At 37.9% G+C, this 27,309-nt stretch overlaps 1 protein-coding gene across 1 annotated transcript in view; it reads right to left on the bottom strand.

Annotated features, from left to right (window-relative positions):
- NFKB1 (nuclear factor kappa B subunit 1) overlaps window positions 1-27,309 on the bottom strand; it is an 81,095-nt gene that overhangs the window by 13,027 nt on the left and 40,759 nt on the right. The window contains 6 exon segments of the mRNA XM_032224487.1: window positions 10,560-10,701; window positions 14,149-14,310; window positions 16,045-16,134; window positions 17,987-18,130; window positions 26,294-26,432; window positions 26,684-26,775. Coding sequence (XP_032080378.1) covers window positions 10,560-10,701; window positions 14,149-14,310; window positions 16,045-16,134; window positions 17,987-18,130; window positions 26,294-26,432; window positions 26,684-26,775 — 769 coding nt within the window.

Raw genomic sequence — 27,309 nt, 5'->3', positions numbered from 1 at the left:
CAGACAGCAAAGGGCAATCTTGAATATCTTTAAAACCTAACATCATGTAAAACGGAATTGAAATCAGTTCTGTTGAAGTGGACTATCCATTATCAATTTAAGGTACCACAAGCCTCCCTGATATTCTTACATCGTTGCTTCTTAATTTGATGGAACACAGTTAATACAGAAATAGTATGTATGTAGGCATAAGATAAACCCTTACAATCTAGCATAAAGATTTGTATATTTAATATATATGTAACCTGTAAACTTAAGAAATAAAGTAGGTTTTTATTGTTTCTCATGATACGATTTAGGGGTGTTTTTTTTGATGAACTATTGGGTATGATTTAAGGTCTAAAGCTACATCAGCTTGAAAGGGAAATGACACGTTCCTTTTTAGACAGTACTATTATGCAGATCTTTAATGTTCTTGTCTTTAATATATATTCAGAAGCGTAGCTAGAAAAAGAGATGCACTGGGGAAATAACTCTAAACCACATTTAATATGTAAGATGGAACACATTACGGAAATCCAACCTCCTTGTTTTACTGTATTGAGACCACAATTTCTTATTTCTTTAAGTGCATTTGGTTCCCATTCATTCATAATTCAAAAAAGGAAAAAGGGTAGGAGAAACAACCGGAAGTTCCCACGACTGCCTATGAAAATATCCCCTGAGGTGCTTCTAAGTGATTTTAAAATTGTATTTAAAACTGTCCGTCTTCCTCAACTTATCCATTATTGCTTCATCACTTTTCAAACTTAACTTGTTTAAACAAGTAATCAAACAATGCGTCAAGGACGATGAATAAATCACTCAAATTATTTTTTTGAATTAAAAAAAAAACCTAAGATCTTTTCGAGGGAGAAAGACGGCAAGGCAAAGACACTAGCATAAATGGTTGTTGGTTTGGTGGAAGAAGAACAAGGAGCAGCATTTTCAAAAAAAGCTACATCCAATCTGCACTCCTTAAACTCCCATCATGTTTGGTTGTCCTTGGCAAAGGGGATTTTTGGAGAGTGTGTTAACAATTGTGTCCAATCCCCCCTCTTTGTCCTTCTAGCATGAAATGCTGGACTGCAAGTTGGCTCAGAGGATCAAAACATTTTCTCCTGCATGTCTTTTTTCAATAGCAGCCAATCAGATGTCTCTGAAAATTCAAGTACAGCTCTTGATAATGGAAATCTCAAAAAGTTCTTTTCCAAAAGGCAATGGAACTTCCTTAAAAATATTTTGCTTCTCATTCAAGAAGCTTCTTCAGTTCTGGCCTGGATGATCAAGAATCTCCATAGAAATGTTCCTGGGAGGAGCTTACTGGTGGAAGCAGCAAAAAATCAGCTGCCTCCGAATTCCTGGCTACGTACCTGATTAGAGGATCTTCCATCTGACGTCTTATCAGGTTTTCTTATCCTTCAGGCAAGAGGGAAAGAAGAAACTGTTTTGCTGGCAAATGCTCTTCGATTTTTGCAGCTTTTGTGCTTGCAAGGAAAGGGGGGCTAGCCCAAGGCAGAACGGCTGTCCGTGCTGGGAACTTCAAACTGCCTTGTGCAGGACAAAGTAGGTCTCTCCCACTCTGCTCTAAGTTTTGTTTGATTTAATCTTATCACGAGCTGAATCCGTTTACTGCGAGGACAATAATTGCTTATCAACATTTTAGCTTCTTCTTTTTTTCTCCTCCGAAAAATTATTTACTCAGAGGCTTTTAAAATGGCGCCGAGCAGGCTGGTTTCTCCGGTAATAACGAACACTTTTTGCTAATTCTCACAAGACTTCAAAAGAATTCAAAACAAAAGAGATAGCTTATCACATGTTTTGGTTTCACAATAGAAGAATTTTACTCCTTCATTAACTTTGCTTATTTGGAAGTTAAACGGTGATGAATCTGTTGAACGGTCTTGTTACAATGTTTACTCACTGAAACTTTTGCCAAGCCTTAAATTTCAAAATAAAAGCCTCTTTACTTAAAGCTGTATATTTAGGCAATAGAGTTTTATTAACTGCAGGCAGACAAATTTTGAAATGGCCTCAAAACCAAATATTAACTTGAAGTCGTCACCCTCTACTTCCAGGGGCACAACCTCAGTGCCTGGTACAAAGCTGCAGCCTCCACTTCCTACGCCCCCTGCTGGGGATGTGTTAACGAAAGAATTTTTTCTGAGTAATCTAAGCGAGGCTTTTAATGCACAGACAATTAAAATGGAAGATAAATTTAGAGATAATAGAGAGGAGAGAAAAGAGGAAATAAAAGAAATGAAAGAAGAAATTAAAAGTGAAATTAAAAGTGAAATAAAAGGACTTAAACAGGAGTTGTATGAGAAATTTGAGGCTAAGGTTGATAAAATTAGAGACGACATGCTGAGTCTTGTAACTGTATTAACAGAACATATTTCTGGAGTGGAAGATACTCTAGAGGTTCTTAATGATGCCAATGCTAACTTGACATTGAAAACAGAGGTGGTGGAACAAAAAGTGGAAAATGCTGAAAAAGAAATTATTATGATACAGTACCGACAAATGGAGTTCGCATTAAGAGTAAGGGGGCTGCGTGAGGAGAAACAGGAGAACCTGAAACAGATCCTATCGGAAGCTTTTGACCGCCTGATGGGAAGACCAGGGACCAACCAAGGCTGGCAAATTGACAAAGCTTACCGCGTTAACTCCTGGCTGGCAAAGCAGAAGCAGCTTCCTCGAGACATCGTTATATATTTTACTACAAGAGAGTTCAGAAATATGGTACTGCAAGCGTCTTATAACACTAAGCTTCAAATTGGCGGTCAAGACTTGGCTGTTTTGAAAGAGATACCACCTCAAATGTTAAGAGCCAGAAGAGACTACGCTTTTTTGGTCGAAGAACTCAGAAATCGTCAGATACAGTATAGATGGGATGCACCATTTGGCATCATATTTACATTTGATAAGCAAAGGTACCGCCTCAACTCTGTATGGAAAGCCCGAGATTTTTATTATAATATATTGAAGGCCGGACACCCTGCACCATCTGGACCTAGAGAAAGACCACAAGAAGGACAGGATAGACAGCAAACTACACAACCACCAGACAAGATGGAGCATCTCTCTTCTCTAGAAGTGCAAGGTGCTATGGAACCAAGACCTAGCCGCATGACTACTAGACGTATGGAGAAACAAGCTAAGAGGCAACAGCATCAACAATCATCGGCCATCGATCAAGGAACTACAACAACAAATCTGGAAGCAGTGGGAGGAGCTAGATCTAAGGTTAAACAGGCCGTGCAGGAAGCTCTAAAAATGCTTCAACCAACCAAAGATGACAACTAAGATTTTAACATGGAATGTCAATGGACTGAACTCTCCACAGAAGAGGAAGAAAATATTTCATTATCTTAAACAGTTTAAGAACGATGTAATTTGTTTGCAAGAAACTCATATCAAGTCAACTGATCAAAAATATTTGATCAACTCAAAACTTGGTCAACATTTTGCAGCTTCTGCTATGGAAAAGAAGAATGGTATAGTTGTATACTTAAGAAAAGATATGAAAGCTGAATTAATAGAAGCAGATCCCTTCGGAAGATATATTGCTTTAGACTTAATCTTAGAAGGGAAAAAGACATTACTTTTGGGAATTTATGCTCCCAATCAACAGCAAGATAGATTCTATAGAAATCTTCATGCTAAATTAGTACAGTGGGACTATAGTTCCTGTATACTATTGGGTGACTGGAATGGAGTGATAGACACTAAGAGAGATAAGAAGATTTCCCGCCTAAATACCAAGATGCGAGCAAAGTTACCCAAATCTTTCTTTGACATTATGGATGATTTTGAATTGAGAGATATCTGGCGAGAAAGAAATGCAGAGGAATATGACTTCACTTTCTTCTCGGACAGGCATCAATCCCTTTCAAGGATCGATTTTATTCTAACCACTAATGATTTGCTTTCTAGGGTCAAGAAAACAAAGATTGCAGCTAGAGTCCTTTCGGACCATAACCCAGTTTGGATGGAGTTGGGAAGGGTAGTGCAGGCAAGAAGGTTTTGGAGACTGAATGAAAATTTATTTAGATATGAAAACTATATTAATGATTGTAAAAAATTACTATCTGAATATTTTGTTTTGAATATGAATAAGGGTACATCTATGGAATTTGTATGGGATGCAAGCAAAGCGTATATGAGAGGAGTTTTGATGAATATAAATAAAACACATAGAAATAAGCAAGGGCTAAAACGAACAGAACTGGAAGAGGAAATTAAGAGAAAAGAGCTGGAGTTAACAAGGAAACCAGACGATACAAAGGTTAAGGAAGCTATTAACATATTAAAATCTCAATTTGACATGTTGATCTCTGACCAGGTAGCTACTAATTTATTATATGCAAAACACAATACTTTTTGTAATGCAAACAAACCTGGCAGATGGTTAGCTTATCAGATTAGGAAAAAAAGGAAAACTCGAAATATATCTAAACTGATTTACAGAGGGAAGGAGGTGTTCCAACAGGAAGAGATTCAAAAGGCTTTCTGGGAATTTTTTACAGAACTGTATAAAGGGGATAAAATTAATGGTTTAGACATAGACAAATATTTAGACAAGGAGAAAATACCTTCAGTTAGAGAAGAACACAGGCAAAAATTGAATCAACCAATAACCTCGGGGGAAATCCTGCAGGTAATTAAGCAATTAAAGCCAGGGAAAGCACCAGGTACAGATGGCTTGACAGCGGTTTACTACAAAAACTTACAGTTAGAAATGGTAGAACCTCTTAGAGAATTATTTAATATGATTCAAACGGAAGGTAAAGTCCCTCCATCTTGGAAGACAGCGTTTATATCTTTGATACCCAAAGAAGATCAAGATACTACTCAACCCAAAAATTATAGACCCATTTCATTACTGAATGTAGATTATAAAATTTTTACTAAAATATTAGCAAATAGGTTAATGTTGGTCATTCAACAATTGATACATACGGACCAAACAGGTTTTATACAAGGGAGACAGATGAAAAGTAATGTCAGATTAATTATTAATGCATTAGAATATTTGGGAAAGAACAACCAGATCCCTGCTGCGTTTATATTTTTGGATGCTGAGAAGGCCTTTGATCGAGTTAACTGGCAATTTCTGCTGAAGATATTGCAAAAAATGCAGATAGGAGATAATTTTTTACAGTCAATTAAAGCAATATACCAACAGCAAACAGCACAAATCATAGTCAATGGAAGTTTAACAGACTCTTTTCAAATTGGAAAAGGTACAAGACAGGGTTGTCCTTTGTCCCCATTATTGTTTATTATAACTTTGGAAGTATTGTTGAATAAAATACGGGGCTTGGATGGTTTAAAAGGGATCAAGATTAGGCAGCAAGAATATAGAGTCCGCGCTTTTGCGGATGATTTGGTCATAATATTGGAACAACCGCAGGAATCCAGTATGGTTTTAATGAATACGATTAATCAATATGGTCAAGTGTCTGGCTTTAAAATAAACTTAGGAAAAACCAAAATATTAGCTATAAATATGAATATTAAACAAAAGGAAGAATTAGGAGTGATGCTAGGATGTGAGGTAGTTAAAAAAGTCAAATATCTTGGAGTTAACATTTTAACTTCAAATGGGAAATTATATAAGCATAATTATGAACCACTTTGGCATAGCATACAGACAGAGATGAAAAAATGGGAGAAATTGCACTTATCTTTGCTGGGCAGGATAGCGGCAGTGAAAATGAACATTTTACCAAAATTTTTATTTCTTTTCCAAATGTTACCTATACTTAAAAAAGATGCGAACCTTTTAGAATGGCAGAAGGGTATCAACAAATTTGTGTGGGCAGGAAAGAAGCCGAGGGTAAAGATGAAAATAATGCAAGATGTACGTGAGAGAGGAGGATTGAAACTACCTAATTTAAAACTATATTATGATGCAGTGGCATTATCTGTAATTAGTGATTGGATTCATTTAACCAATGATAGAATATTGAACATTGAGGGACACGATCTGGTATTTGGTTGGCATGCTTACCTGTTATTCAACAAAAAATTGGATAAGAACTTTAAAAGTCATATTTTGAGAAATGCTTTATTGCGGGTTTGGAAGAAATACCAATATAAATTAAATGACAAGATACCCATGTGGGCAATTCCTAGACATGCAATTGAAAATATGAATACAGCACAAAAACAGGATAGATTTACTTACAGACAGCTTCTTACCTCGGAAAGGGGGGTATTACAATTAAAATCTTTAGAGGTATTAAAAGAGGAGAAGGTAGTTCAAACATGGTTCCAGTACGGGCAATTACAGGCTAGGTGGAAAATAGATCAAAAAATTGGCTTTATTCAAGTTGAGGATAATCTGTTTAAACAAATAAGAGATCAAAGCTTAATGCATATAAAGAGGATATATAATGTATTAATACAGATGGATTCGGAAACAGAATTAGTTAAAGATTGTATGATAAAATGGGCTCAAAATATTGAGGAACCAATAATGTTGGATACATGGGAAAGAATTTGGGTAAGAAATGTGAAATTTACACAAGCTCAAAATCTGAGAGAAAATTTTTACAAGATGTTTTATAGATGGCATTTAGATCCTAAAAAGTTGGCTTCTATGTATCCGAATGTACAGCCTAAATGTTGGAGGTGTGGTTCTCTCGATGCTACATATTATCATATATGGTGGACCTGCCAAAAGGTTAAGGCATTTTGGATAAAAATATGGTGGGTCATGCAAAATGTTTTTAAAAAAAGGATAAAGTTTATTCCTCAGTTATTTTTACTAGGTATATGTACTGATTTTACAGTGGTAGAGACCAATTTGATTCTGCACCTGATAACTGCAGCAAGACTGTTGGTGGCGCAATATTGGAAGAAGGAAGACTTGCCTACAATCCAAGAATGGACATTGAAAGTAACAAACTTAGCTGAAATGGCTAAAATATCGGCATATCTCAAAGATCATTCAAATGAGAGATATAAACGAGACTGGAAAAAATGGATTGACTATATACAAAATAAATACGGGACTAAGAAATTCCAGTTAGCCTATGCTTAAGATCAGAAATGATTTAAACTGTTAAAAGTTAGTTCAGTAAGAAGAAGCTAAGTTCAATCTAGAATGTCATTAATTTCTTTATTTCTTTTTTCTCAATAGATTTTAGACTGTGTTAGTTAAAAATCCATACCGTGTACGGGTTCTGGGAAGTCGGGGGGGGGAAGGAGGAGGGGGGATGGGGGGGGTGGAGGGAGGGAGGGGTACACACAACAAAAAAAATTGTATTTCAATGTCTTAATGATTGACAAATGATGACATATTTGTGTTTGTTTTTTTTAAAGAAAAATAAAAAAATTCTCTTAAAAAAAAGAATCTCCATAGAAATTGATAATGGAAAATTTCAACTGGTCTCTGGCCAGACTAAGTTGGTTATAGGGAACATACAACTAATTCTTAGAAGCCCTACCCCAGACCTATCTACTTTCACTCATAACTGAAAGTGCTGTTGATGAACTTATTCATTCTTCTTCATGAGGTCTAAAACATATGTCTAGTTTCAAAGACAGAATTGGTAGTCTGAGTGGAAATCATAGGCTGCTGGAGTTCAATCACATCACGGCCACAAAAATAAAAGCTTCCAATGATAATGGAAGTCAAATCTGGTATGGTTAAAAAAAGAACCCCAAAGCTGTTACGCCTAACCCTAACCAATATTTTAATTTAAGTTGATTGTTTTATATTCCATCCTTCAATTTCAAAATAAAATCTACTTGTAACAAAGAAATCCTGTGAGCAAACTGTGTAGTTCTTGTTACGGCTAATTTGGCTCACCTTGCTGTACAGATCCATAGTTATTTGTCAAGATATGCCTTGAAACAATGGCCTGTGGATTAACACTATCGATGGTCTTCTTTCCGAGGCTGGGAATTCCCTAGTAGAGTATATTTTCCTATGAGGAAAATACATCATCTAACTGTTGCCACATCTCACTTAGCTCATTGCATGTGGTGAGATTCATTGTGAGCCAACCCATAGATTTTTAAGAATAAATTAAGCATGTTTGTACGGCAGCTTTATTCTGGTCATTTCAGAGAGGGAAAAACAGTCTTGTTTGAGGCTAAGACCCAAGGTGGCGCAGTGGTTAGAGTGCAGTACCTCAGGCTACTTCTGCTGACTGGTAGGTAGCTGCAGTTCAGCAGTTCAAATCTTACTAGCTCAAGGTTGACTCAGCCTTCCATCCTTCTGAGGTGGGAAAAATGAGGACCCAGATTGTTGTGCTGACTTTGTAAATCGCTTACAGAGGGCTGTAAAGTACTGTATATAAGTTTAAGTGCTATTGCTAAATTAAGTTCCTCCAGGGCAATTGTCTCCCTTCACTTCCTGGAAATAACATATTCAACCTGAAATCACATCCCAGAGGCCCCCATAATAACAAAGCCTCCGACAAACTCCCATCCTAGCTTTCATCTTTCTTATGGCCATACTTAGGCTGTATGTGAAAAAGGATCAGAAGGCAACTTGAAGGATTCCAGTTTTTACATAGTGGCATTAACCCCAATTGTGTCATTAATAATGCAATGCAATGCAATGCATCTCATACATGAACATATTTTGAAGGAATGGAAAAGGAAGAGACGGCCTCCAATCTTCCAATACTGGAGTTTGGAGAATTACAAAATGAAAATCATGTGACATTTCCAGCTATTTTATATTAAGTATTGCCAACATATAATGGGCAATTAACCAATAGGGAGAAGATGGCTGCATGATTTGTGCCTTGTGAACCCTGCCTAAGAAAATGTAGCAAGATATAGCATGAATAGAATTCCAGAATGGTAACCAAAATAGAATTTCACAACATGTAAGGAAGAGGAAGCATGTATTTAAAAAGAGGTCATAAATCAAGACTACAACATTTTCACAAAGCAAGAAATTAATTGAATAGAGTATGCAAATCTCTTGTACTACAGCAGTTAGGAATCACATTGATTTGAGCTAACTCTTTGCAGCGACATTACCACTGGCCACAACCAAAGATCTTCTTTCAATGCTTTATTTCTTTTAAACGACTTTTAAAACATTATTTTAATTTAAATTCAACCTTCTTTTGATTCCTAAACCTACATGGGCTTCCTCCCAGGTCCAAGTGTTGGGGAAGAGCTGGTAACATATGAACCTGCCAATTTCTACAGCTTCAAAATTGAGAAGCTTCCAATTCTTCATTATTTGTTTGAAGGAAATGGCAAGATTAAATATCAAAGACTGATGTTTGGAATAGGAGAAAAGGTAAACTCCTCCCATCAGATAACCTTCCAGATATGTTAGACTTCAACTCCCGTCATGTCCAAATAGAGTGTTTCCATCATTATTTCAGTGGTGCTATTCTGCCAGTTAACCAGTAGCGGAAATTTCAGGTGGCCTCGCCCACCCATCCCAGCTCTATGGCATCCCATTTAGTCACTTTTTTTTAGCATGCACGGAAGGCTGAGCGCATGTGTGGAAGTGGCACATGCACGCAAAGTGAGGGCGCACATGCGTGCTCACATTTGTGAACCAGTAGGGAAGGAAAGTGAATACCACCCTTAAATATTATTATCTTTTTTTCCCATATGAAAATTCTTCAGTACATTCTGGAAGAATAATTGATTTGCATCAACTGCAAGAGATGTGAACTGCAAAAAAACTCAAGCCTTCAGGCATTCTGGAAAAAAGAGTGGAATGAGGGATGAGTTATCTCTGATCTAAAAGCAAAATGGATCAAAGTCGAAGGGGGGAAAAAAACCCTCTCATCCTGTTTTGAAACGTTACACATAGAGATGAGTCAGATAATTTTGCCTCTTTTTCTCTAAATGAGAAGCACCTACGAATGAATCATTGGAATGTAGCCTCATTTTGGAACCCTTATTTTCCTTTCTGTGTCATTTCAAGAGTAGAATATGACATCTATTACTTGGGGAAAAATAAAATCTTGAGAATGATACTTCAAAAGTTAAACTGGTTTACCTAGAAACAATAGAAAAAGCAGTGAATTTCATGAATGTTACTTTCAGGCTATTACAGTTGGAACCGCATCTTAAATAGGGAGAGAGTCAGAGGATAACTTAGCAAGCAGTGTTGAAATTCAAATTTTTTTACTACCAGTTCTGTAGGCATGGCTTGGTGGGCGTGGCAGGGAAAGGATACTGCAAAATCTCAATTTTCAGGAAGGTCTTATTATTTTTGAAGTGCAGGAGGGCGCGAGCATGGTCATGCCATGACTGCTGCTGTGTTGCAATATTTTCGGGGAGGGCTTATTATCCAGGGAGGTCTTATTGTCGGGGAAACAGGGTAAATGTCATTGAATACATTGAGACTTGTGTGATAGGCTGCAATACAACTATGAAAGGGCAGAATCGGCATTGTGATTCTAGAAAAAAAATTTTTTTTCATTTGGATATCAGCTGTAGACATCACTGAGAAAGCTGTTTTTCTAATAAAAAATAAATAAAATGGAAAACACAGAATTTGGGAAATTAGGGTTTTCTCATCATGAAAAAAAAGGCATGCCATCATTTTCTACAAATTTGCTTTTATGTTATTACATACTTACTTATCCCCATTTTCATCCTGAACAGCTATGAGGGGGCACTGAACTGCCAGAAGCATCTTTACATCTCCTGTGACTGCGTAGTCAAAGAGTGCGTTTGCGTGCCGCTTAGCAAGTTCCATGGCTTTTTCCAAAAAGAAAGCATCTGTAGGGAGTGGAATTATCATTTTCAGTTCTAATGGAAACATACACCCCAAACTTGCTGAGTACCAGTCAGATGCAAGAGAACGAAACTTCTATACTTTCAAAAGCATTCTATAAGAGAAGATAGAAGCTGTAATCTAAAGCAAAACATTTCTTCTGAACACTAGACAACTCCATGATAGCTAAACCAAAATTACATGCAGGATCTGTAGATTACATGCAGGATCTACAAAGGTGGAATCTAGTTTTTTTAAAAATGACTGCTACAGCCAATCACAACATCTCAGGGACTGCCACAAAGAAGAGGGAGTCAAGCTATTCTCCAAAGCATCTGAGGTCAGGACAAGAAGTAATGGGTTGAAACTAATCAAGGAGAAAAGCAACTTAGAACTAAGGAGAAATTTGCTGACAGCTAGAACAATTGATCAGTGGTACAATTTGCCTCCAGAAGTTGTGAATGCTCTAACAGTGGCAGTTTTTAAAATGCTGTTGGATAGCCATTTGTCTGAAATGGTATAGGGTTACCTGCCTATGCAGGGGGTTGGACAAGAAGACCTCCAAGATCCCTTCCAACTCTGTTATTCTATATTCTACAAAGCTTCCATATCACAAACAGAAATCCAGTAAGTATCAATGCACTGTAAATGTATTTATTGTATTCTCTAATATTTCAATAAATTATTGAAGAACCTGGGGACAAGTAGAAATGGGCTTGGTTCTAAACTGTAAGGTTCCAGTAGATCTTGAAGAGATGAAGGTTCATTGAGAAATATTTATTTTCTTACTTTTTTCAGTGTGTTTCTGATGGCCCACTATGCAGAACAATTCCAGGTTCAAGCAGTACCATGACTAGATGCAATTGTACAACAGTTCTATTTGTATAGCCCTGATATTTCTATTTCAAGGTGTTGCTCTCTTTGAAACTCAGAAGCCATGAACAATGGTACAGTAGGACAATTCCAGCTGTCTATTGCTCTTTCCCGCTGTCTAATTTCACCTTTGCTTCCTTCAACGGAGCTGCTATTCCATTGGGAAGAGTTACAGTGCAGAGAAATATAACAGCTTTGTCTCTGGTGTATTTATTTGATGCTGGAATCAAAAGGGCTAGAAGATAGAAAGGCTTTTACCTGGCCGGACTCAAAGAAGCTACTGGGGCTTTAGATTCTCATGTCAAATAACAACTGGCAATCCGCTTTGTTTTTATACAGAAAACCTTGGAAAACCATTAAAGCTATTTCAATGCCCGGTCACAGGAATACCCACAAAGTTTAAGATTTAATTAGTTGTTGTGCCTGTTAATTAATATGAAGTGACATGCATTGTATGCAATTGCACAAAATATTCTTTCAGGCATAATCGTTGTTTTCCAGGACATGTTTCACATAATACATTTACTGCAATGGAAAGGAGGATTGGCAGGTGCCTCTCTTCCAAGTAGACTTTGCATCAGCTGAGGTAATCTTTGAAGGCTCTACTTCCTAACACTGAAGTTAGGTGGACAGCAAGAAATGTAATTTTTTGAGGCACTCAAATTATGGAATCTCCTCCCTAATATTATTCATCTTTTGTTACTCCTCAGATACCGAGTATCCATTTTGTTCTCTCATGATTCCAGGGTTTTAAACGCTATAACAGGCCTGTCAAGCTGCCGGCCCACAGGCCGGATACCTCAGATCCAGGCCACGCCCACCCCAGCTGCGCAAAGGCAAAAAACATCGTGATACGTGAGGATCCAGCCTGACGCAATCAAATTTGACACCAGTGCTCTGTAAGATTTAAACTCCTATCCTCATTTTTAAACATTTATTTAGTCAGAATTTGTTTATCATTGCAGTGTTGGTTTATTTTGTTATTTAGCTAATGTTGCAGGTTATATATTTAAAGTGTTATAAAGTCAGTTAAATTTAGGCTCATAAAAGGGATAAATTAAATCATGTTCATACATGCCCACATGCATTCAAATAAGTACAGTATATAAGTACACATACATTTATGCACATGTGTACATTAGGATTCTTATAACCAAACAGCATGTTATTTCTTGAACCAAAACTGGACTTTAAAAGCAGCTTTATAAAACTTAAAACAACACATCAGTCATTTCTGGGTGACAGGTTACAATGATAGAACAGCACATTTTAAGATATATAGGTGAAACTCGAAAAATTAGAATATCGTGCAAAAGTTTATTTATTTCAGTAATGCAACTTAAAAGTAATATATGAAATAGATTCATAACATGCAAAGCAAGATAGTTCAAGCCGTGATTTGTCATCATTGTGATGATTATGGCTTACAGCTCATGAAAACCCCAAATCCACAATCTCAGAAAATTAGAATATTACATGCAATCAATAAAACAAGGAATCAATAGAACAATATCGGACCTCTGAAAAGTATAAGCATGCATATGTACTCAGTACTTGGTTTGGGCCACTTTTGCAGCAATTGCTGCCTCAATGTGGCGTGGCATGGAAGCTATCAGCCTGTGGCACTGCTGAGGTGTTATGGAAGAACAGGATGCTTCAATAGCAGCCTTCAGCTCTTCTGCATTGTTCGGTCTCATGTCTCTCATCTTTCTCTTGGCAATACCCCATAAGCCGATGTCCAAGATCCGTCTGTGTGTGGTGGCTCTTGATGCACCGACTCCAGCCTCAGTCCACTCCTTGTGAAAGTCCCCAACACTTTTGAATGGTCTTTTCCTGACAATCCTCTCCAGGCTGCGGTCATCCCTGCTGCTTGTGCACCTTTTTCTTCCACACTTTCCCCTTCCACATAACTTTCTATTAATGTGTTTTGATACAGCACTTTGGGAACATCCAACTTCTTTTGCAATTACCTTTTGATGCTTTCCCTCCTTATGGAAGGTGTCAGTGATGGTTTTCTGCACAACTGTCAGGTCAGCAATCTTTCCCATGATTGTGATTCCTACTGAACCAGACTGAGAGACCATTTAAATGCTCAGGAACCCTTTGCAGGTGTTATGGCTTAATTAGCTGATTAGAGTGGGACACTTTGAGCCTAGAATATTGCACCTTTTCACAATATTCTAATTTTCTGAGATTGTGGATTTGGGATTTTCATGAGCTATACCCCATAATCATCACAATTATGACAAATCACAGCTTGAACTATCTTGCTTTGCATGTAATGAGTCTATCTCATATATTAGTTTCACCTTTTAAGTTGCATTACTGAAATAAATGAACTTTTGCACGATAATCTAATTTTTTGAGTTTCACCTGTACAGATGCCTCTAGTAGTCTTGAATAAATAACTAGAAGATGCCTGAATTAGAAAATTGATTTCCTCAGTTTCCAAAAATGATCAAAGCTGAGCATCTGGAATTGCAGAAGTCATCTAAGAATTGGATGTAAGAATCATGGCTTCATCTGTAGTTCACCTTCTTAAATAACTGCAAGGATGCTAAGTAAACTTTGCTGATTACCTTGTAAATGAATGTTGGCACTAGCATCTTCTTCTATCTCAGAAACTGAGCCAGTTCTTGTTTTGCTTTTATCTTCAATCTCTACTTTTTCCTTGAACTTCTCGTTGTGTTTTTTGTTACAGCACATTTGGTTCTCTCTTTTGGGCATGCCATTTGAGACTCCTTAAAAAGAGAAACATGGAAGTTTTTAATTAAAATCCAACAAAACCAGTGGGCATATTGCATCAGAGTAAAAATGGCAAAAGTTTTGGCTTATTCTCTTATTACATTGAAAGTGAATGCAGGCATCATTTCTCACTAAGCAAAGGCATTGGTCCGGAGGTTTTTGGCACAATTAAATAACCTGAACACCCAAACAGTTACGGTAGAAGTGATCGGGGCTTGTCCTCTTGGCTACGCTAACCCTCACCGCCCTCCAAGTTGCAACCGATTGCAATAGGACCCTGCTGCAAGTGGATGCTGTGAGGGTGTGTTTGTTTGAGATTTGGAGGGTGATTGTCTAGTGAGGATAACACTGTTCCCTGTAGATTGTGACTTTCCTGAAATATGTTGTAACATATTTGCAATAATAGAAAAACTATTCTGTTGGCTTTAAAGGATTTTGTGTGTGTTTGTGTCTCTCTCTCTCTCTCTCTCTTTGTGTGTGTAATTTCTGTGTAGATTTTTTAAAAGAAACTTTCCTTTCCTCTGCAGGGTATATTATGATTCTTTACTACCACAAATAAAAACATTTAGATTTTGGATTTTTATAAAAGTATAATTATCAAAGATAGATTTGTATTTTGTATTTTTAAGAAAGGAACTGAAGCCCAAAGAAAAAAGAAAAAGAAAACTGAAGAGAAGGTGATGGATAAAGAGCAAAGTGATGTTCCATTTAACACTAGACTTCGTCCTATCTTTTTCTGGTTCTAACCCTGGCTTTGTCTAGCATTCAGTCTAGATCAGGGGTGTCAAACTCGATTTCATTAAGGGCCACATCAGGGTTGTGTTTGACCTCAGGGGGCCGGGATGGGCATGACCAGCTTGACATCACTCATGTCAGGGGCATTTGTGGTGGTCTGAGTGTTGTGCCAGGGAAAATACGCTCCTGAGCTCCGTTTTCAGCTGCAATCCTCTGTCAGTGAAAATGGAGCTCGAGAAGTGGCCCTCCTGAGCTGTTCTCACTGGCAGAGGCACTGCGGGTCAGCCCTCTGCTGTTTTCCAGATCTAAGCACCTTGTGAGACGAATTTGGCCTCAGGGCCTTGAGTTTGACACCCCTGGTCTAGATCCTATTTAAGGGAATCCAATACAATTCAAGCCTTGCCCTACAGCAGTGATGGTGAACCTTTTTGGCACAGAGTACCCAAACTGAAACGCATGTGCGTGCATGCACCGGAAACCCAAAGACCAGGTGCCTGGTGTGCATGCACGCACTAGCCACCTGGTCTTTGGGTTTCTGACACACACATGCACACTGGCCAGCTGGTCTTTGGGTGTCCAGTGCTCCAGCACACGCAAAGACCAGCTGGCCGGCATGCATGCGTGCACCTGAAACCAAAAGAACAGCTGGCAATAGCACACATGCCTACAGAGAGGGCCTTACATGCCACCTCTGGCATGTGTGCAATAGGTTCCCCATCACAACCCTACAGTAACTATGATCTGGGCAAACCCATTCTTTCCTTTTTCATATTTCCTTCCTAGGTTGCTGGCTGTGTGGATAGTTTAGATTGTGTGGTCTGGAAGCCATCAACCTTGTTCCTTTACAAAGACTATACTTATAGACAGAATTAAATACTATAAAAATTAAACGAATTTGTGTAACCAGGTTTAGGTTACTTAACTACTAATAGTAATAACAAAAATAATATTCCAATGCATAGCACAAATAAGGGGGGAAAACCTTTGATTTTTACCGTGTTTCATTCCTGCACCACTTTTGTTTGTGCTGGAATGGAAATGCATTGCGCCATAACTGGAAAACCCATATGATGGGTACCCATATCCTAAAAGAAAAACAGAAAGATTAAAAGGTTACACTTCATTAATTGTAGCTTTTTCCCCCAGATGAACAGGATTCACATATGAACTACTGATTCAAGTGTATTATTAAATAGTTCCACGTGACAAAATTATCTGGAGGATATTTTGGTCTGATGAATCTCTATGGAAGTATGTACATTTTTGGTTTGTGCCAAGTGAAAAAAATCCAGATTATAAGTAATAAAAACAAATATAAAGAAGGCATTTTCTTATCTTTTAAAGTTAAAACAGTGGCATCTATAGATGCTTATAACATGTCCGTGTCATGTTATCGCTTTCTAATTTTATCATAAACGAGAAACATAAATTGTTTAGATTAACTCACGATTCTTTAGCAGACAAAGTAGAAATCTAAGTAGTGCAAATGGATCCATCCAAATAATAAAGATAACTCACAGGATCCAGGGTCTCAGAAGTATAACAAACATGACTATGCAATACCTATGCTTAATGTGCTACTTTCTATGGATATTTCATTATAAGTACAGAAACATTTAAACACATATGAAAGTATGCTTTTAAAACTTCATTATATACTATATAACTTAGGATATATAAATAATTCTGGCATTAAGTATGAATGGGTCAGTAAAGTAAGTTTATTGCAATTATAGCAAATACTTCAGTAAAATGGTTTTTCCCCCCTTGCAGGCCTTTTGGTGCACTCTAGCAATAATCCAACTTTTATTCAGGGATATATGCTATTGTTGCACATTCTATTAGTATTTACCCAGAAATGCACTACCTGGTACGGTGTTTATCACTGTAAATACAAGCCTAAGGCTAGTACATTAATTTACTCTTAAGCAATACTAATTCAAATAGTTAATCAAGAACAATTAAGTGCATTTATTTATTCTTAATTAAGAATAAATCCAATTGAATGTGATATGCCCAACAAGAAAGCAATAATTTCTATATCCACAGAAAGAAAATGTGTGTGTGTTTACACATACATACATACATACATACACACACACACACACACACACACACACACACACACACACACACCTCATGCATGCAAGGCCATAAAATAGTTAATAACATATTGGACATTCACAAATAATTCTTTTAACTAAAAAGAGAATGATTTTTGTAAAATGTGAATACAATGGGAATTTTTATTTATTTATTACTTTATACATAACATGTATTTATGTACAAAGCAACCAGTTTGTCTTGTCCTGTTTTATATTGTGTTTTTATTGTTTTTGTGTGCCTACAGTCAGTTTGTAGTTGGGGACTGCCTAAATTCAAACAAACAAACAAACAAACAAACAAACAAACAAACAAACAAACAAACAAACAAACCAACAAACAATAAGTGTGCACTGTTTTGCCAAACTCTGCTCCAATTAATTTATGTGAATTTTGTGAAATATATTACATTATTTAAATTAAAAGATAATTGGTCTTAATAGACACCTCTTCTCCAACTTCTCCAAAAAAGTACGGTATTAAGATAAATATTTGTGAAAATATTTCAGGGATGAAAAATGTTATTCTGTCAATTTGCCTTCATAAAAACATTAAATTGAAGAAAGCAATATGTTATATAATCTGCAATTCATTTATGGTAATATACAGAGCCATCCAACTCCATGGAGAATTAAATATATAGACTGTACTAATGGCAGTAGTTTAGAATCAGCACTGTATGGGGCCACAGACATAAAACGTAACTTCTTGGGTTCCCTAAATCTCCTACCAAACAAAACCCACTTTAATATAGTGACAATCCAAAAATGAAAGAAAAACTTCCCAATGCATCTTCCATTATTCATTCATAATCCCATTAACATTTTTATTTACCTGATCCAGCACTGCCGCCACCACCACCACCTCCTCCTACTCCTCCATACATTCCACCTCCTGCAGAACCTGCGCCACTTCCACCAAAACTATCGGAGAAGTTCGGCATGAGTTTCTGTCGTTTCCTTAGTACTTCTTCTTTATCTACATTTTTGACAAAAAATAATATAAGAGAGATGGAACCAAAACCTGAAGACACATCCATTTTTTTCAGAAGGCAATAGGCTATCGAATAGGGAGTGTGTTTTTACTGCTGTACATTACATAAATATGAGTTGAATTCTTAAATTTTGTAAGAGTATGACTGCATAAATACTGAATAAAAAAGATAGTTGTGTAACTATATTTTTTTAATAAGCCCTTGTATAATGGAGATTCTGAAGCCCTATTTCAAGGAACCTGGCCTTCCTCCTTCACTGCTGGGTATGATGTTTGGAGCAATATATGGAAAACTGAGGCACAGCCTGTAATACAAGTTGGCATAGTAGATTGATAGGAAGCAAACTCTGTTATCTATATATAAAAGGCAAATACCACTCACTCATCACAAAATCTCCAGAACCGTAAAGCCTAAAAACTTGAAATTTGGCACGTATATTCCTCTTGGCTTCTAGGTGCTCACTAAGAAAGGATTTTTCAAGATGACCATCAGATCATTAGTATTTCTTATACAATAATAAACACGCTCTGATGCTAATGAGTTCTACTCCCTCTCCCCACCTGAAAAGAACTCTGTTCCAACTGCCAGTTGCCTCACATTCCATTACCTCATTTCACACTGGCAGACGTTCCACTTCTTCACTCAGGAGCGGTCTGGGGCTCCTTATGGTATTAAACGTCGGTACCTCACCAAAATGTTTATGCCTTTCACCTATAGAACTGCTTCCGGACTCAAGGCGGTGGGAGCGATATTCCCTTATGGGTTTCAATCACCAACCACCACTGAGACAACGGACTGAACTGGATTTCTCCTGCATTGCCCAATCATATTGTTTTGTCATGAAGCACGGGTATATTTAACTGTATATTTGTTTGGCTATGTGACCAGGATGTCGCAATAAATTACAGACCTCCTGACCAAACCAGCTTTACTAGACATCTAGGATTCACTGGTGACCTTAGGTCTGAGCACTGGCTCAGCTGCTTTCCCACACTAATGTTTTATTCAAGTTTAATAAAATTCTTTTTTCTCTCCTATACTTAAAAAGTTTTTTTTTCCTTTCCAGATAACATTCCTTCCCATTTTCTCCTTCCTTTAGTAATGGATTGCCAAATGTATTTCAGGAACTATTTGCAGAGCATGGAATTTTAATTGTTACTTAATTATTAACATTTAATTTTTTTAAAAAAGCCATGGCAGTGAACTGGCTGTTTGTTCAGCTGATCTGGAAGTCTAGCTAGGTGTCCCCTTCCTCCCTGATTGTTCCATGTGCTTTCCTCCTGACACTGTGTGCTTGGTGAATGAAAACAACCATCTAGATAGAAGGAATTAAAACCTTATGTTTTCTTATAGATTAAAAAAAACCCTTCTGTATCATGAAAGGATAGAGCAGTCAAAATAGATCATGGAAGTTACATATCCTAGGGCCATGATGGCGAACCTATGGCACATGTGCCACAGGTGGCACACAGAGCCCTCTCTGCGAGCATGCGAGCTGTCAGCCAGCTCAGCTCCACTGCACATATGTGTACGCCTCCCACTGGCCAGCTGATTTTCAGATTTTTGCTGCACATGCGCGAGACACGTGTGCATGTTGAGGGGGGGCAGGTGAGCATGTGGGGGGGAACATTCGTGCATGCACATTGGTCATGCACACTTGCGGGGGCGTGGGGAAGCACAGGGGGTTGTGCACGCATGTGCAGGGCGGCGGGGTGCATTTCATTATGGGTGTGGGCACGCACGCATGTGCTATCGTGCATGCACGTGATTTCGGCATGCAAGAAGAAAAAGGTTATCCATCAGTCCCTTAGGGGAAATAGTAAAATGACAAAGATGGGATGAGAGGTACTTAATAATAAGCATTCGGTGTCCGTCCAAGCCACTCCTAAGAGCTCTTTTATTTATCTTAAGATCTTCCAATTAATTCTAGGCAAATAAGAAGCCTAATTATATTTCGATTTACACCAGGATATGAACAATGCACAAGATAGGTTGAGAGATATACTAGCATCTTAGGCAATTCTCAGACTAACTTACAGACTAATCCTACTTCCCCTGTGATGATCCTAATTAACTTTTATTGTCTTTGGCTAAAATGATATAAATTGAATCATATTCAGGGAACTGAAAGCAGTCAGTCCAAAGTCCAACATTGCAGGTAAGAGACCAATTTAAATTAAAGCATTTAAAACAGACTGCTGCCCAAGCTTTGTTAAATATGACCAGTTTATAACATAACTAGTAAAGGCCACTATCTTCCTTAGTAGAATCACAGAATCATATAACTGAAAGGAACCTTGGAGGACATCTAGGCCAACCTCCTGGCTAAGGTAGGAGTCCCTATATCATCCCAGACAAATGGCTGAACATTTTTTTTCTTGAAAACCTCCAGTGATGGGAGCACCCATAACTCCAAGTGGCAAGCTGTTCCATTGATTAATATTCTCACTGTCAGGAAACCTCCTTATTTCCAGGTTTATCTCAACTGAGTTTGCACTTACTGCTTCTTGCCCTGTCCTCAAATGCTATGAAGAATAAATTGACACCCCGCTTCCTCTGACAGCCTTTCAAGGGTCAGAAGACAGCTATCTGGGCTCCCTTGTCTCTTCATTAGGCTAAACATACCGAGTTCCCTTAGACCAGGGATGTCAAACTCAAGGCCTGGGGGCTGGATCTGGCCCGTGGGATGCTTAGATCTGGCCCATGGGGCTGCCCTGGAAACAGCAGAGGACTGGCGCAGTGCCTCTACCAGCGAAAATGGAACTCGGGAGAGCTTTGTGTGGCCCTCCTGAGCTCTGTTTTTGCTGGAAGAGGGTTGCAGGAGGCTGTCACAGCTGATAATGGAGCTTGGGAGCCCATTTTTGCCCGAGTGCTCTGCCACAGGCGCCCCTAACACAAATGACATCAAGCTGGCTATGCCCACCCTGGCCCCCTAAGGTCAAACACAACCCTAACGTAGTCCTCAAAGAAATTGAGTTTGACACCCCTACCTTAGATGTTCATTGTATGGTTTGGCTTCCAGCCCGCTTACCATCTTTCTTTCTCTTCTCTGCAATCTTTCTAGGGCCTCAGCATATTTTTTTGTGTGTTTCTCATGGTGGGCAGAATTGGACACAGTATGACAAATGTGGTCTCCCTTGTGCGGTATAGAGCAGTACTATCACTGTTCGTGATCTTGATCCCTCTGTTGATGCAGACTAGGACTCCACTGGCTTTTTTGGCGGCTGCAGCACACTGCTGACTCATACCCAATGATCTCTCTCATGTACCTGTACATTTAGTTTTTCCTGCCTAAATGCAGAATCTTATTTTTCCCACCACTGAACTGCATCTTGCTAGATAGGGCTCAACGTTGAAGTCTGACAAGATCTTTCTGAATCTTGAGACTAACTTCCAAAGTATTAACAATTTACCACAGCTTAAGTATTAACAATTTACCACAGCTTAGTGTCATGTGGAAATTTCCCCTTCAATCCTCTCATCTAGGTCATTTATGAAGTTGTCAAACACCCCTGGGCCCAAGACAGAACCTAAAGTACCCCACATGATATAGATTGATGGATAAATAAATAGACAGACAGACAGACAGAAAGACAGACAGGTGTGTAAGAGAGTGTGTATAGTCAAGGCTATGGTTTTTCCAGTTGCAATGTATGACTGTGAAAGTGTTGGACCATAAGAAAGGCTGAGCGTCAAAGAATTGAGGACTTTGAACTATGGTGCTAGAGAAGACATCTGCGAGTCCCTTGGACTGCAAGGCAATCAAATTGGTCACTCCTAGAGGAGATCAATCCCGGCTGTTCTTTAGAAGGCCAGATCCTGAAGATGAAACTCAAATACATTGGTCACCTAATGAGAAGGAAGGACTCACTGGAGAAGAGCCTAATGCTGGGAAAGACTGAGGGCAAAAGAAGAAAGGATGACAGAGAATGAGGTGACTGGATGGAATCACCAAAGCAGTAGGCAAGAGCTTAAATGGACTCCAGAGGATAGTAGAGGACAGGAAGACCTGGAGGAATGTTGTCCATGGGGTTGTGAAGGGGTGGACACAACTTCACAACTAGCAACAACATGGCAGACAAGTTGCATAAAAAGTCTGACATGGTATAAGATAACTTCTGGGTAAACATGAATTTTATTAACATTCTTTTCTTCAAAGTTGCACTTACTTAAATGAAGTAAAAGTCCCGTCCCCCCCCCCCCCCGGATTAACATCCAGTACTCAATTTAGGAGTACTACAGAGTAACAGTAATAGAAAATAAGTAGGTATTCTTAGACTTGGACAATGTTCAACTAGTATACGTGCAACTTCGTTAATCATTATATCCAAAGTAGGCCACTGTATCTGGGCAATTCCCCCGAGCGATACAGATAGATAGCCAACCAACCCCAGGATAATTCAGTAGGTGCCTAGGGAGTTTTTGAAAGTTTCTGCAAAGTTCAACCATATACCGCAAAGATTTCTAAATCCTAAAAAAAGAAGTGTAGAGAGTTCATCAATTCAGTGGTAAACCTGGAAATTCCCTAAAGCACATCACTTCCTGTCAGTTATGATAACAACCTATGAAGAATAAACCAACTGTTCCCTCATTTGTCCATCTCATCTACATGTTTTGCTTGTTATATATGAACCCTTTCACCCTTTAAATACTTTCCTCAGATGTGACAGATTTCAGTCTCACAAACTGATATGAGATCAGTTTTGCCTCAGAGTATTTGTAAGAATGGGAGACCATTCAGTGGGAGAATATTTCAAGAATAGTCTTGAAATAGAATATTGTTTTTGTTTATCTGTGTTCAATGCCAAGAATGAGTCTACTTTTTTGCTAGACTACATTTAGTGTACCGGCTGCACATTACTGCTGTGTATTTATTTCCAGCTTGTTCATTCATTTTCATCCTGCATATAATAAACTATTTGAAATAACGTATAGTGTGCCATGTGATTACAGAATAATTAAAGTTATTAAATTATTTATTAATTTAATAATTAGTTTATACACACCATATTTTTCAGAGTATAAGATGCACCTTTTTCCCTCAAAAAAGAGGCTGAAAATCTGGGTGCATCTTATACATTGAATACAACATTTTTTCCTCCCGAAACCCCGCCCCCTTCACCAAAATGGCTGTGAATAGCCTTTAGGATACTTCCAGAATGCTCCTTGGGGCTGGGGAGAGCAGAAATGAGTGAAAAATGGACCATTTTTTGCTCAATTTTCCCCCCCCCCGGGAGCACTCTATAAACCTCCTAAAGGCTATGCACGCCCTTTATTTGATGAAAAACTTTCCGTTTTTTGCTCGTCTTTGCCCCCCCCCCGGAGCACTCTACAAGCTTCCTAAAGGCTATTCATGCCCCTTTTTAAAAAAAATGAGCCTGTTTTCACGAAAAACAGGCCGGTTTTGGGAAGTCTGCAGTGCAAAAACTTTTTAAAAAAATTTGCTTCTTCAAAATCTTGGTGCATCTCATACTCCAGTGCGTCTTATACTCTGAAAAAATACAGTACATTATTTATAAATTAAATTATTTTAACCAAGGTTTACTGTACCTTTCTAAACCAGTACAGTGAATATAAGTAAAATAACCATAGGTGTCCTCAAACATTGATTATGAATAGAGGCATCTGGTGAAAATAAAGGAGTTCATATATGCTTATTTGATATGCGATATCTTTACCAGAAAAGTAAAGATTCGCCACAGCATTGAAACTATAAATAGAGACTGAATTATTATTGAGGAAAAAGAATCTGGGAGGGTAATCAAACTAAAGACACCTGAGAAGAACTGAAACATGTACAAGCTTCATCTCTTATCTTGGAAACCAGGGATCACTCAATCCTTTAAAAAATGAACATGATTATAGCATAACTAGAATAATCAGAATTGAATGTGATGAGACAAGAAATACTTCAGAGAATATCCCAATTCTTTAGAAAATAAGCGAGCTATCTCTACCTCCAATTTATATTTAAGAGGAAAAAATTTGAAGAATATAAATCAAACAATAAAGTAATAATGAAATTATTAAACTATCATGATCAAAATAGCAGTTAGCAGTTAGACTTATATACCGCTTCATAGGGCTTTCAGCCCTCTCTAAGCGGTTTTTACAGAGTCAGCATATTGCCCCCAACAACAATCCGGGTCCTCATTTTACCCACCTCGGAAGGATGGAAGGCTGAGTCAACCCTGAGCCGGTGAGCCGGTGAGATTTGAACAGCCGAACTGCAGAACTGCAGTCCACTGAAGTAGCCTGCAGTGCTGCATTTAACCACTGCGCCACCTCAACAATTAAAATGCAAATTTGCCAAATAGGGCTCTTGGAAAAATAATTTAAATGTTATTTTTTTAAAAATCACAGAGGATTTTTGAGAAACCAGTTTGATAGGTTTACATATTGAATCAATAAATGAAATTTACATATTGAATCAATAAATGAAAAAAACCTCAAAAAGTCTTGGCTTTTTTGGTTATTTCTTTCTTGGCTGTATCAATATATATCATTGAGGCATACATAATTAAAATAATTTGTGTTTCTAGCCACTGTAATCAATAATACTCCCTTTCTATTATCCAAGAATCATTATTCTGTTCTTCCTGCTCCCCATTAATGTGACACATAGGTATTTCACAACTGATATGACAATATTGCTAAAGATATTTCTTGTCAAAACAACAAAACCAAAACTTAGATAATAGATAAATGCGAATTCATTCATTCAAACAAAAAAGAGCCTATTACACTTGTAAGGAATCCTGCGTTAATACAGCTTACTCGAATTAGTTATGGGTTTTTCTCAAGAAATCCAACTTGGGTGCATCTATTAAGAACTTAAGATAGACATCAAGCTTAAGTTTCCCATCTTTAAAAGGCATGATAAAATTAAGTCAGTGTAGTTTTATTGGCTTTCTTTAGAATGGGGACTAATTTTTACAACACTACAATCTTTGGTCTCTCTATATAAAAATGGCTCTGTGTGTGTGTGTTTGTGTGTGTTCTCCAGCATAACTCTGGAACACCTCGAGTAATTTCAATTAAACTTGGTACACAGATAACTTACTCTCTGGAGAAAAATACTGGGGGGCTAAGATACCCATAACACCTCTCGGGGTGTGTCCTCTATTAAGATACAGCTTATTGTGCCTTAAAATGGCTTCTACTGTACAGTGCAGTTGAGTTGCCATGGTAACGGCTTCACAGTACTCCAGAAGAGGGCTCCCTCTGGTAAGGGGGAAAATCCAACATTAGAAATTACGCTTGGTCCGGGCATTTTCCCCCTATAGGTAAATACCCAGGCAATGCCAGGTTATCAGCTAGTTGCTTATATTTTTAACTCTGGAACTTTAAGAAATCATTGGCTAATTAGTGTGCACAGGATCTGCTACAAATGTTAATGAAGAAAAATACTGTTAATAAACTAGTTATGGAGGGAAAGTTTTCACAAATATCAGGAAAGAGACGTTGATTTTAGCTGCTACGTGTTTGTCGTTGGTTTACAGGGAATTTAAAGGGTTAAATTAAATCCAGGAGCTGGGAAGTTTACTGAGAATTCTGACTAATGGAAAAGTAGCCCAAGGCTACAAAAGAACAGCAGTGATGTAATTAGAGTGTTCAGAAAGTTGCAAATTTGAAAATAAATGGCTTTTCTTGTTAAGATGGAATAGCTTTTCCTTTGTGGAAATTACTAAGTGGTGGAGCGTTTTATTCAGGGACTGGAAAAGAAATATGGGAAGCTTCTACAATAACCACCATCACCACCAATCAGTCCAACAAATCTCCATACAAATAGTCCTCAACTTATCACCACAACTGAATCCCCAATTTTGTCGCTAAGCGAAACATTTGATAAGTGAATTATGACATTTCTTGTCATAGTTGTTAAGTGAATCACTGCAGTTGTTAAATTAGTAACAGAGGTATTAAATGATTCTGGCTTCCCCATTGACTTTGCTTGTCAGAAGGTTGCAAAAGGTGGTCACGTGATCCTGGGTAACTGTCAATAAATATATGATCATAAATATGATCCATAATATTAACTAATACGCAACATATTACAATAGGTAGAAGAATTCCAACACTGATGGTTTTCTAAAAAAGATGCATGTCTTCTACAATGGGCAACATAACACAGCATTGATAATTACCTTTGATTTCAGGATAATACAGAAAAGGCTTTGGTTCGCTTGTCTCTAGATCTGATTTTCGCCGTAATTGAACAAAAACAGATGCTGCTTTCGTGATGTTGACATCTCGATACTTCGGTGTTTTGAATACTATTGCAAACTGTAAGCAACATGGTACAGATGATCAAGATAAGTAGGGTGCAATGTAATAATTTATATATTGAATATATTTGCATATTATATTATCTTTGCGGTTTATACATCTCTGTACCTTAATTACTACTTAATTGAAATAATAGGAAGTGAACTCTGATCAGGTTTTCAAACCCTGAGAACTGTTAGAAATTAAAGACCTCACATTAAAACTTGTTGTATATGCTATCGGTCGGATTCCTTGCCAAAAGGACTTACCTGTCTGTGCACATCAGTAGGCGAAAAGTCTCCAAAACCTTCCCAGACACCACCACTTTCATCTTCTTCATAAAAACGGATTTGAATATCATCTGTGAGAAAACATGAATAATATGGTCATGATTCATATTCACCCTCTGGTTTAATGCAGGGGTGGGAATCTCAGGTCCAGGATGGCTTGAAATGGCCTGGGTTGGGTTGCAAAGACTACCATAATTTTCGGAGTATAAGACGCTCCAGAGTATAAGACACACCTTAATTTGGGGGGAAGAAAATGAGAAGAAGAAAAATCCTGCCTCTGCCTACCAGCATCCACGGTATTCAGCTGGCTAACTTCCTGCCAGTGTGTGAGAGTTCATAACTTGGCCAGCCAACAAAGAGGCACAGCAACTAAGTCAGCCAATGAGGGCTATTTGGACTCTGATACAGTATTTGCTGTGTGAGCAATAAGGAGACAGGAAGGAGCCTGGCTTAGCTGAGAACTGAAAGTGAAACTGCTTGTATTTTGCTTGTATTTACTGCCTTTGGTATATTGTATTGTATATTATTATTATTATTATTTTGAATCCTACTGAATCAGTTACTTATGTGTGCTTTCTGATTGTTACTGCAAACTATGACCAGCC

This window comes from Thamnophis elegans, chromosome 9 (genome assembly GCF_009769535.1).
Source record: "Thamnophis elegans isolate rThaEle1 chromosome 9, rThaEle1.pri, whole genome shotgun sequence".
NCBI lineage: Eukaryota > Metazoa > Chordata > Lepidosauria > Squamata > Colubridae > Thamnophis > Thamnophis elegans.
This window is presented reverse-complemented; position numbering and strand designations above follow the sequence as displayed.